The sequence below is a fragment of the Poecilia latipinna genome, unplaced genomic scaffold (genome assembly GCF_001443285.1).
Source record: "Poecilia latipinna isolate Pla-1442-1.1 unplaced genomic scaffold, P_latipinna-1.0 Scaffold1273, whole genome shotgun sequence".
Lineage (NCBI taxonomy): Eukaryota > Metazoa > Chordata > Actinopteri > Cyprinodontiformes > Poeciliidae > Poecilia > Poecilia latipinna.
The window spans coordinates 83071-95203 of record NW_015113889.1 but is presented as its reverse complement, the minus strand read 5'-3'; the positions used below and the strand labels follow the sequence as shown (position 1 = coordinate 95203).

General features: G+C 38.0%; 1 protein-coding gene across 2 annotated transcripts in view; it reads left to right on the top strand.

Moving 5' to 3' along the window:
* The first annotated feature begins 3861 nt into the window (after window positions 1-3861).
* The window catches only part of abhd2b (abhydrolase domain containing 2, acylglycerol lipase b), a 20039-nt gene continuing 11767 nt past the window's right edge, over window positions 3862-12133 (top strand). Inside the window, exons 1-11 of one of the 2 annotated variants that reach the window (XM_015054714.1) lie at window positions 3862-4193; window positions 4310-4396; window positions 4493-4550; window positions 6557-6784; window positions 6874-7049; window positions 8469-8636; window positions 8790-8973; window positions 9567-9659; window positions 9824-9919; window positions 10002-10071; window positions 10268-10352. In XM_015054714.1, coding sequence (XP_014910200.1) covers window positions 6573-6784; window positions 6874-7049; window positions 8469-8636; window positions 8790-8973; window positions 9567-9659; window positions 9824-9919; window positions 10002-10071; window positions 10268-10352 — 1084 coding nt within the window. In that variant the 5' untranslated portion in view covers window positions 3862-4193; window positions 4310-4396; window positions 4493-4550; window positions 6557-6572. The remainder of the gene's footprint in view (window positions 4194-4309; window positions 4397-4492; window positions 4551-6556; window positions 6785-6873; window positions 7050-8468; window positions 8637-8789; window positions 8974-9566; window positions 9660-9823; window positions 9920-10001; window positions 10072-10267; window positions 10353-12133) is intronic. The other variant, XM_015054715.1, reaches the window with a different exon arrangement.

Genomic DNA, 12133 nt, shown 5'->3' with positions numbered 1-12133 from the left:
GTGAGCTTGTCTGAAGTGCAGCTCTTGTGTTTTGTTCTTAGCTGCTGTGTCAAAGTCCTGACTTGAATCCCATTATTATTCTGTGGAGAGGCTTGAAATTGGATGATGCTTCACACTAAAAACTTGAACCATCTTCCATCAAAGAATGAACAAAAACAAATCTAATTTAGATGTAGAAGGCCAAAAGAAACATAAACAAAACACTTGCTGCATTTCCAGTGACTATATCATTGCAATATTTGGCATGTTGACAATAAATTTGCTTCATGGAAGCACACCAATTAAAAAGAACAACTTGTTATTCAATAAAAAAAACATTTTGCAGCTATGAGGTGATTTTTTTTGTTATTTTGCAAAACTGCAGTGAAAACCCTTTTTTCATATCACGAGTCACGTGATCAACAGTCAGATGTTACCATTGGCGCAAACCACAAAGAAGAAGACGACAGGAAGTGGTAGAAGGATGATGGCCTGATGAAGGCCAATAAGTCATTAAAAAAAACACAAGTTTTTTTAATGACTTATTGTGTGAACAAACTTGATTTAACAAAGTTAATTTTAATTGCGTTTCTTGTTTAACGGAAACACCGCAATTGCACAGTTGTGATTTTTGTGCCCATATGTAATGGAAATGCAGCTACTGTAATTGTCAAGTGGTTCAATTCAAGTGTTTAAGTACAGAATGACTGAACACCACAAATTTCAGATTTTCATTTCTAAAAACAAAACATTTACAACTGTTATTTTTCTACCACTTTTGAATGATGTTCTATTATGTATTGGTTTATCAAGTTAAATGCCAAGAAATTCAGTAGACAAATTCAAGGAATGATAATACACAGCAGTGTATATGTAGAGATGTTAAATGTTAAAAAAAAGAGGAAAAAAGATAAAATCCCTTTGAAGTTCAAATCAAATCCAATGTTTCATTGTACTTACTGTACAATTTGGTTTATATGCAGGTGTTTCTTGCACTGAGGCAACAAAGTGGGTCAGAGAGATTTATTGTGATCTGAAGAATCTTTTCAATGTGCTTCAAGTCTTTTTCGCACAAAATTTTGAAGGCAATAACACATAAAACTCGAACCCAATTTTTTTGTAACTTCAGAGAACGAGATGACTAAAAACTGTTTTGGGAGGCGTCTTCCTCTCGTCCTGGAACTGACCTTTCCCTGTAGATTACTGGACTTTTAAACAGCAGCTGCCTCAGAAAAAGTCAACACATTTCCAGCGGCAGTGTAAATCTAACCTTTTTCTGTAGCCTAGTAACAAGCCAAGGCAATTTAAATGTAGCTTATCTCACAAGTAACGACTTGCTCAAACCCAGTAGATGAAGGCGGTGACGGTCAACTGTCATCAGATTTCCAGCCTGGCTTTATTTCTGCTCCCATCGTGTTTACAATGAACACTTACTTTAAATGATTAATGACTGACTTCATTTGGGATAATGTTGTGTGAAACACAATGTCCCTTCACAACAAATTGCAACTTTTACAGCATTTCTCTGTGTTTGTATTTGTAAGATTTAACAATGCCTCACACTTTGGGGCATCCTTGGAAATATTTCATAATCAACACTGGCTAAAATACATAAAGGAAGACAAAATAAAAGGACAGATCTGGCTTGCTGACATTTATTACTGGTCAACTGAAGTGAGAGTCCACAGCAGCTGAGTCGTCTGATGTTGCTCTCAGAAAAAAAAGCCCCCTCCCACTCCTAACCTTTGCAAAGTTTAGGCCGTAGAATGGGCTTCCCATCATGTAATGATGGTGGAAATGAATGGCAGAGGTGCAGTGTGGTTAGATTTGTCTGAATTCAGTAATTGAAGCCATGTTTTACTATTAAGAAAAAGGAAATGCTCGCGAAGGGACTTGCAACTGTGCACCTGCAATGTTTCACTTCTCCTGACCTCAGAAGAAAAAAACAAACATAATTGGTCCTCTATAAGCTTTTTTTCCCTTCCATCATCAGTTTTTCCCCCCAAAAGCATAAAAGATCAAGCGAACATAATAAAATAAAGGAGCTAAGATAATCCTTCATTTTGATATTTACATTTTTACAGCTTCTGTGAATTAATTTGAGCCGTGACAAGTGTCTTCGTACTTAAGCCAAGTGGAATGCACATGCAAACCCATAAATCAACAACGCCCTCTTGTGGTCAAAAGGGAATTATTTAAACTGAAAAAATAAAATAAACAGTGCCATGCAATATTATCCACACCCCTTTATCATTTTTCCATTTTCTCACAGTAAAACCACAACAACGGGTATATTTTATTCGGATTGTATCACTTAGGCAAATATATTTTAGTACGTATTGTAAAATATCAGAAAGAGAATTCATGATTTAAAAATTATTCAAAAGTAATAAATAATGTGAAAACTGTGGGGTACAATAGCATTCAGGCCGCTTTAATTTAGTCCTTGTAAATTAAATCCAATGCAACTTTTCATCTTCAGTTGCCAAATTACTCTGCCAAATTAACAAACAGAGCTCAGATGTGTGTAATTTGATCTCAGCAGTTTTGTGAGTGTATTAAATGTTTGTTTAAAAAAAAAGACAACAACTTTGAAGTAGCAAAACCTCTATGGTTACAAAGAAAAACGAAGAGTCAGAATGTGAAGTCAGCAAGTCTGGGTCGGTCCAAGGCTTTGTGAGTTAAGTGGTTGTTTTAAGGCCTCCACACCACCAGGGGGCAAACGAGAGCACCAAGCTGGCATAATAGATGTGTATATTTATATATCCAAAATAACATTGAATAGTAAAAGCTAAATGCTATTACACATGGAAAACAATTTCTCTTGTTCTTATAGTAGTTACACAAATAATGGTTAACCCTTTCCTGTTAATGACTGCTCTCATCCACCATCATTAGCATTATTTGTATCTAGCTTCCATCCTACCAGTGTTATGGCTATCGAGTTTAACCTTGCAAGAGTTAAAAAAAAACTACATAAAAAATATTTCACATATTATTTAAACAATTTAAAAGTAATATCACTAAATTTACAGTAAACATGGTAACAAGTTCGATATTTTATATTTCCTCGACAGCGACAGCAACCATCAACAGGATGAGATTAACCATTATCTGTGTATAGCCATTATCTGTGTAATAACAATAAAACAATATGAAAATTGAATATGACAATTGCATTTAGTTTGTTCTATTGAATGTCATTTTAAATATAATATATATATTTTATTATGCTCTTGGGGCCCCCTGGCAGTGTGGTAATTTACTTTTAAAAAATGAACAAGTTAAACGTCACATTCTTCATTCCCAGCTAATTGTGTGCAATGTTTCTTTCTTTAAACTTAACAAAATACACTACTTGTGTTATATTATTGTCATTATTTTTACGGTAAAAATGTAGAATGGTTTAAACAATGTGAAATAAGGCACTTAGAACTGAACTTTACCCATTTGGCCTAAGTTAGTCTGCAGAAATTTATACTACATAACTGTCTGTGGTGACTGTTTTGCTGCTATTCTTTGACTTTATTCAAGATTTATTTATTTATTTATTTTACTGCGGATTGTATATTCAAAGTCTTTTAAATAGATCCGCCACTCAGAATTAATTAACCTACAGCTTTTGTTTTTGCTTTTAATAGAATCTACTATAAGTTTTGTTTAGTTTGTGAACTTCTGTCTGCTCTGCGCCCACGCTGGAAGTCGAGTGTTATTCAGAAGGATTATGTAAGTATTTCCTGTCATCAGTGCACATATTTGTGACATTAGTGTTGAGCAGTCATGGGGCCTGTGTCTGACCAATGAATTGGGGAAGAGAAGTTACTGTAAATTGAGGTACTGTTCAGTAGGAAGTATCACTGTCTGCTGTGGTACCTTATGGGGTTGTTGGACGTGCTGGTTTATCAGGGGGGTAGCTAACTCCACAGAAGTCGGACATTTACCCCATACGGAAGGGACGAATAAACATATAACACCTACGTAATATGAGAGCGAATAGAGCAACATGTTTAAATCCTACTAAATGTGTTGTAGAAATCACGTCTCTAGTGTTGTGGGAGGACCAAAAGCTTAATGTCGGAGCTTTATTAGAGAGCCTGAAGGCATCTTGAGCTGGCGACTTGGTTGGTCAGTTTCTCCGCTGTGTGAAGTGGAGACGGAGCTGCTAGCGAGTCCGTGACTCAAGTTACAACTCTGACAGACTCTTAAACACTATGGTAAGTCCGGAAGTGTCCGTTTCCTGAACTTTAGAAAACTGTTAGGTTTCAAATTTTGACGTCAGCATCTGCTTCTCGGATTCTTAGAAACACAGTTTCTCTCCCGTCCCTCACAGGAAGAGTTTTACCTGGAGCAAAAGACAGGCGGAGAGCGAGCAACCTGTTGAGGCTGGCTGCTCGGTCTCCTGTCACGCCTTCTGGATGTAAGTTTTGGGAAAATTGGTGTTTTCTCTGTTAGTAAACCCTTTGTAGTGTATCACTATTTAAACTTCCATTTATTTTGTGTTTTTCCCTACCAGCTCTCAAGTAAAATTCACTGTCTGAACTGCTTTGTATTATCCCAGCTCAGACAGAAAGGTGAGTCAAAAGTCTTGCTTAACAGTCATTTAAATCCCTCGCGTGAACTTCGTCGTTGATTATTTACGGACTAAAGAAATACCAAATCCATATAATTTCTAATTATATTGTGAGAAATTTCTTTGGAGCTGTACAGAACTTATAAAAGGACAAACGCATAAGCTGTTCCTTGGTTAAAACGTCCATAATTACCAGAGGGATAACCATTGTGAAGCTAATTAGGCGAAGTTTATTTATATGTAGCTGAAGTTGTAATACTTTGCCAGTGGTTCCCAAAGTAAGGGTCGGGACTCCTCTGGGAGTCACCAGTCATTTCTCTTTATAAATTACATATTAAAAAAAGAAAACAGAAATTATAATAGTAAAGCATATATTAGGAGATATATTAAAAATAATAGTAATGCTTTAAAAGGTAGAAGCAATGTATTGACGGGGTTAGAGGCAGTTTGTGCTGTCATTACATTCCGTTTAATTCACTTTGTATATAAAATATATGTAATAGTCTGCAGACATGAGTTTCTTCCATGGTTATTTTTTTGGAAGGAAGCCATTATTTGGACATTGAGATGTTCAGTTAAGATACTGGAAAGTATAGAAAAATGATTAAAAAATTTTATTATAAGTATGGCAAGGTGCAAATAAGTATGGGAAAATATAAATTAGTGTAAAAACTTAGTTTTTGAACAGTTCAATTTTTTTTAAAAGATTCATAAGTTGTTTTTTTTTCATAAAATAAACAACCGTTTTGAATTCCTTATGCACTGGTGCCTAAACAGTGTCATGTTTTTGTGATGTCAAAGAAATGAGACCAAAATAAATAATTTCACTATCTTTTTTCAGCTGAAAATAGGCATCTTTTTTCCAACGCAAAATCTAAAAAAAAAAAAGAAATTAATAAAAAATATATATGTTTATGCTTTGCTAAAGTACATTTTCATTCAAATTCAGCATTAAGCTTTCTTTGGAAAAGTCTGTCAGCATCCCAGGCTTTTCCAAAACTTTGTGTTTTCTCTGGTGAAGCCATTCTTTTCTTTATTTTTGACTTCATACATCAACTCAGTAGTAATTTAAAAAAAATGATTTCATTTGTCTTCAAATCTCTAGAAGACTTCTGGAAATTTAAGGTCAAAACTGCCTGGAAATTAATTAGAGGTACTCCTAAGATCTAACTATTATGCTGCCACCACCGTGTGGTTTTAGACATGTCTGGATGTTATCTTGTGTAGAAAAAGCTTTTGTCTTGCAGAAAATAGAACGAATGCAACCTGTAGAAACCAGCCAGTATCAATCAGAAATTACTGAAAGTGTTTCAGTGTTGCTGTTCGCCTCTTGGCAGGCTCCCTGACCGGCTACATTTTCTTATTTTTTAAAAACTGTGATTTGTTTGTTTTCCCCGAAGCACCGTTCCCTTGTGTTTGTCATTTTCAGACAATAAAATAAAACATGTTATTGATACTTTTTCTATCTTTATATATAGAAAATGTTTTGAACACAGGCAATTAGCATAAAAAGTGTCCAACAAACAAACTCGACATTTGTGCTTAGTACCTAAAATTTTGTCAGAAGCCCATGAAGTGCTTTAAAAGAAAGAGATGAGGAAATAAAAATCTTAGCATTTTTCTTTAGACTTCTTAAATGTCCTTCTAGAAATATGCTAACTTGCTCTTGTAATACCATCCTTATTCTTTGAGCGTAGCTAGAGTCTCCAGTGTATTTTATTACTGTTTTATGTGACGTACCATCTCAAAACAGGGTTAATGGTGAAGTGGAAGGAAAAGAATATAAGTTTTCAAAAAATTTTCACATATGGAAATCTTGTATTGAGCCCAGTTTTAGTAAGTGGAGTGTAATCTTTGCATAAATGCAGGTTTTCTGTGAAGGTCTCAGGTGTAAGAAATAAATAAACTTTACATTTTGTTGGTCTATTGCGATAAAATACGCCAAAGTTAAAGAAATCTACATACTTCTGCATGTTTTTATTTTTATTTTGTGCTCATCACCTGCAGAACTAAAATTCCCACAATGATGATCCTGGAGGACAGCAACATGCAGACCTTTGGGTCTGAGCTGCCGGCCATGTTTGACGGCATGAAGCTGGCCGCAGTGGCTGCCGTCCTGTACGTCGTCGTGCGCTGTCTCAACCTGACCAGCCCGACCGCGGTCCCGCAGATCATCAGCCAGGACACGCCGCTCTCCCGCTACCTGCTCAAGTCCTGCCCCATGCTGTCCAAAGAGTGAGCTTTAGAGAGACCTTTCAGATTTGTTCGCTAAAACTCCTGAACCTGGATGATTTTTATAATCTAGAGCTTGTGATTCCCTTCAGGTACATCCCTCCTTTGATTTGGGGAAAGAGCGGTCACCTCCAGACGGCTCTGTACGGCAAGATGGGGCGCGTCAGCACTCCAACACCCTGCGGGCTTCGCAAATTCCTCCCAATGCAGGATGGAGCCACAGCCACCTTTGACCTCTTTGAAGCTCTAGGAAAGCACAGCACAGGAGGTCGGTAGCAAAATGACTTCAGTGATTAGGCGAGTCTGCAGACGAATAGGCGTTTCTAAAGGGGGATGTTTCTCACTGAACACACCTCATTAAGACAAACAGAAAAAAACTGGGTGATTCCCAAGAACCAGACACCTGATTGGACAAACAAAATCAAGCTTAGCAAAAACATGGCATGTTAGTCATTTCTGAAATGCCATGAAATTAACGTTTGTTATTCAACTCTTTTTTTCTCCAAATCACTAGCTTACTTCTCCAATGACATTTTAGGGCTATAGAAAAAAAAGAAGTGGTAAACCTTGGTGAAAAAACTCAGAAATTTAGAGACTGGTCTCAGAAACGTTCTAGAAAAATATTGGAAACAAAAATAATATTGGAATTTCAAAAGGGAAAAATTTTAACTTTTCAAACTCAGAAATTTTCAAAAAGTCGAACATTTTTGACTTTGGAAACAGAGAGCTTTCCATGTTTTTTCTGGAAAATTTCTGAGATCTCAGAGTTCAACTTTTTAAGGTCAGATATGTTTCTAGAACATTTCTGAGATTAATCTCAAAATTTTTCTAGCAAATTTTAAACTTTTCAAAGTCAGAAATTTTCAACTTTTCTCTTGAAAATGACTAAGATTGATCTAAATATTTAGGAGATTTTTGGTGGAAATTTACTCTTCTTTTTTTATATACATATATATCTGCAATGGCCCTAAAATAAGAGCATCAACATGAATCACACTGTTTTTATAACTAACGACAGTCGTGGCTCTTGCAGGAAGCCCCTCCTTCTGCCGCACTCCAACCAATTAAAATACAAACATTTATCTGATTTGTAGCAAAAAGCAGGTAATTTAGATAAAATAGATAAGATCTATTTTGTTTTCTAATTTTTGAGTCCCCCTCGCGTGTCTGCCCCCCTGGGCAACTGCCCATAGAGCACATATCAAAAATTCCCCACTGACTGTCGTTAGTGTTTTTTCAGAGATGTTTATAAATATGAAGGGCTAAATGTTGACACCTTGCCATTGCAAACCTGTTTTGGTTACTGAAGGAATGAAAAACTGACATAAGTAGTTAAAAACCAATAAAGATATTTTAAAAAGTCATTCAAAACATGATGTAACTTAAACCGGCTTTGAGGCAGAAATTGAACTGTTAACTTCTTTTTTTTTCCAACTTTTTAAAACAGACGAGTCATTTCTGTAAGTTTCTGAAAGACTTTTGCAGCAATCATTGTTTTCTCTTTTGAGTCCTGACTTGTGCCTGCCTGGTTTGTACGTCTGGCTGACAGAACGCATAAGATCTGTTCAGGATCAACTCTGCTGAACTTCATGAGGGGAGGATTCATCAGCTCACACGCACGCTGCTCACTTTGACACTCATGACTCCAGTTAGATGTTTTCACTTGCTTTCTTTGTTTGCATGTCAGACGATGTTACCATGGTAATCTGCCCTGGGATTGGTAACCATAGCGAGAAGAACTACATTCGAACCTTTGTGGATTACTCCCAGCGGCAGGGTTACCGCTGCGCCGTCCTGAACCATCTGGGAGCTCTTCCTGACATGGAGCTCACCTCGCCGCGCATGTTTACCTACGGTAAGTAGGGCTAACGACACGCTGTACTGCGAGGTGATGGTACTAGAGAAACAGATTCATTCCCAATGGGTTTACATGTTGTCATTTCTTAACCTGCCATACATTCAGAAAAGCATGTTTCGTTTTGTTTGTTTGTGTAATGTATATTTTCAGGGTGCACTTGGGAGTTTGGGGCCATGGTGGCCTACATCAAGCGCGCTTTCCCCCAAACGCAGCTGGTGGTGGTGGGCTTCAGTCTGGGGGGGAACATAGCGTGCAAATTCCTGGGAGAAAATCGATCCAACCAGGAGCAGGTGCTGTGCTGCATCAGCGTCTGCCAGGGATACAGCGCCCTCAGGTCTGTCAACGACTCGCATCGCACTACATCCCAATAATATGTTTGCAGGTTTATCATAGTTTTGGGCTTTATGTTATACTTTGTTTTTATTTTCGCCAGGACTTTTTGCCTAATTCAGTTAGTTTTACTGAAGATGCCATTTTCAAAAAATGTTTTCAATTATTGTTGAACAACCAAGTGCCTCTGGTGTTTTATCTTAACTTTTGCAGGAGCCATTTTACGGACTAGCGCAAGTACCACCAAGAGGAGTACAGAGTGGTGTAATTTGCCAACAGCTGCTTTAAACTGCTTGTGCTCAAAAGGCTAATAGTCTGGATTAGATTCATAAAAACAAAAACGAATCACGTTATATCTACAATTTCAGTATATTTTAATTAGTTTTATAAACGTAGACTATAGTTCCAGTTTACCGTTTGTGTTTACTTCAGTTGAAATGTTTTCTCAATTTCAGTTTTCGTTATTTCATTAGTTTTAGTTAACTGTGATGAACTCGGTAGCCTGTGGTTGTAACGTGATAAAACGTGAGAAAGTTTAAGGGCAAGACGTTGTGAGAATGAATTTCCCTCATGCGGTGTAGTATTGTGTGTCTTCAGGGCACAGGAAACATTCCTTCAGTGGGACCAGTGTCGGAGGCTTTATAACTTTGTGCTGGCAGGCAACATGAAGAAGCTCATCCTGTCACACAGGTTAGACACATTTTCATGGACAAATTACTAGTTTCAGATGCGCACCTAATCGGAAACTATTATGCCTTTCAGCTAGAGAAGATGTAGACGTGTTAATGTGGTTGCTGATGTTATTTAGTCGGCTTAATGCTCTAAGTTATCTCCACGCCGATCTCGGTTCCCAGGGGCAGCTTGTTGACCTCCAGCAACATTGGAGACACAGACCTCAACAAACTGTGCGCAGCCACGTCTCTGATGCAGATAGATGACAACATCATGAGGTGAGATGTTGCTGGGGTTAAAAAGTTGACACAGATGCAAATCTGTTCCAAACGCCTTGTGTCTGATGTTATCACACTTCAGGAAATTCCACGGCTACAACTCCTTGAGGGAGTACTACGAGAAGGAGAGCTGTGTGCACTACGTCCACAACGTGAGTCTGAAGCATCTGTGGTAAAATCTCTACTCTAAGCCATCAGTGCCTTTACTGAACGATTGTTCCTGTCGATTAACTAATGTAGAGTTGTTAGACACACATGTCTGATTTGGTTTCTGCAGGATAAATGTTTGAATGAATGCTGCTGAAACTAAGCTTGCAGGAGTAAACTGAGTATGAAACTTGCCTCCAGGTATCTGTGCCGCTGCTCCTGGTCAACTCTTCTGATGATCCACTAGTTCATCGGTCACTTCTGGCTATACCATACATGCTTGCAGGTTAGTGGTCAACTAAAAACAAACCCTCCTGTGGCTCCTATGCAGTATGACAAAAAAAAATTATAGACTTTGATCTTCCTCTTATTTGGTACTCCACAGTCTAGGGCTGGGCAATAAATGAATAACAATATATCACCATAGAAACGTCATCAAAGTTCAATAATTTCACTGAACACTGATCCAGAAACCGCATGGCATTCTGGGAGGTGTAGGCAGAGGAAAGGCTTTAGCCACTCAGCCTCTCACAATGAGCTAATGAAGGTTGGTGGCATCAATTCACTTGCTCACTCTTTGGTTACCTAGCAACAACCCGTTGAGTAACTTGTGCAGCAGCAGCTTCAGGTTTCGCCACCGTGCCTCATAACTGCTCTTAAAAAAACAAACACTGGCTTGGAGTGAAGACTATGGATAAAACAGGAAAGGTCATGCCTCCGGTTACTTAGCATTTAATGTTTTTTTTAACTGCCAAGTAAAAGATACAGATTGAAATTCCTCCAATTTCAGATTTTTTGCCAGGACTTGGTCTTTTTTCCGCTCAGCTCTCCATCCGCTTACTAAGACAATAACTTGTCCAGCGTAGTGAACAAACGTCCTTGCTTTGGTGTTGGACACACGTCATATTGTCTTAAGTGTTGATAAAGTTTTGCCGCATCATTCTCCTTAACACAGCTCCACTGAGGGAGTCTTGTTGAATTTTTCAGAGACATGTGATCCGCCTTGGCTGCTGGATTATACATAGAGCACTGTGTGGGTCTGTGCGCGTCTCCCTGGCCGTACTGCCTTGTCTTGTATCAGGGATCGACATGCAGTGGCTGCTGCGTGCGGCTAAATCATAAGCGCATCATAAGTTTGACATCGAGGAGTGAAATTCTAAACTTGATCTGTTTTACATGGAGATGTGAGCGCTTCAGTATAGGTTCTTTTCTATCTGGAGTTTTCTTAGAGTTCTGGATCTACGATGCTCCAGCAACATGTATAAGTCACATTTTTCATGAAACAACGACTTTACTGCAGAATTACGGACAAAACTGCAGCACTGTGCAGTGTGATCCAAAAGTATTAATACCCTGAGTCAATAATGTCTTACACCCAAAGTCTTTTGGGTATGTTTGTACCATGTTTGAACATCTAATTCAATTCAATTTCAAAAGTACTCTTTTCATCCCAAAGGGAATTTAAATGTTGCTGTAACTCATTAATTTAGATTCTTCAAGAGTGATTGAAGATCTTGAACTTGTTGCCACTTTTCTTTGCAAAATAACTCAAGATCCATGAAATTGGATGGCAAAATGAGGAAGTGATGCAAGTAATTTTGCATTATGGTATTATGTATTCGTAACTCGTTTGGTTTTTGCAGAATGTTCTGCAGAAAATTGGACATCAAATGTGAAGGTAAACTGTGTCGGACAGGAAATCAACCCGAGGTGTTTAGAGTAACAGAAGGGCAAAGAGCCTGTGGTTTACTTCTGTACGGAAAGTGGATTCAGCCGCTGCTTACTTCACTGAGCACTTTTAACCATACCCTCCACTCTGAAAGGTTGGGAACCTTAATTATTTATTGTTGGACAGACAAGACGGAGGCAGCTTTAATGACATGCTTGGAAACGCTTATCCAGAAAACCAAAGTGAGACAACGAAGGCCAGAAAGAGCATTTACTGAGAACTGTAAGCATGGCAGTCATGAAAAATACACTGCACTATCACTCAATAAGTCATATTTATGTAATCACTCATCCTGTTTGTGCAGTTTTGAACTTTACTGGTAGTTATTTACTTGAAGG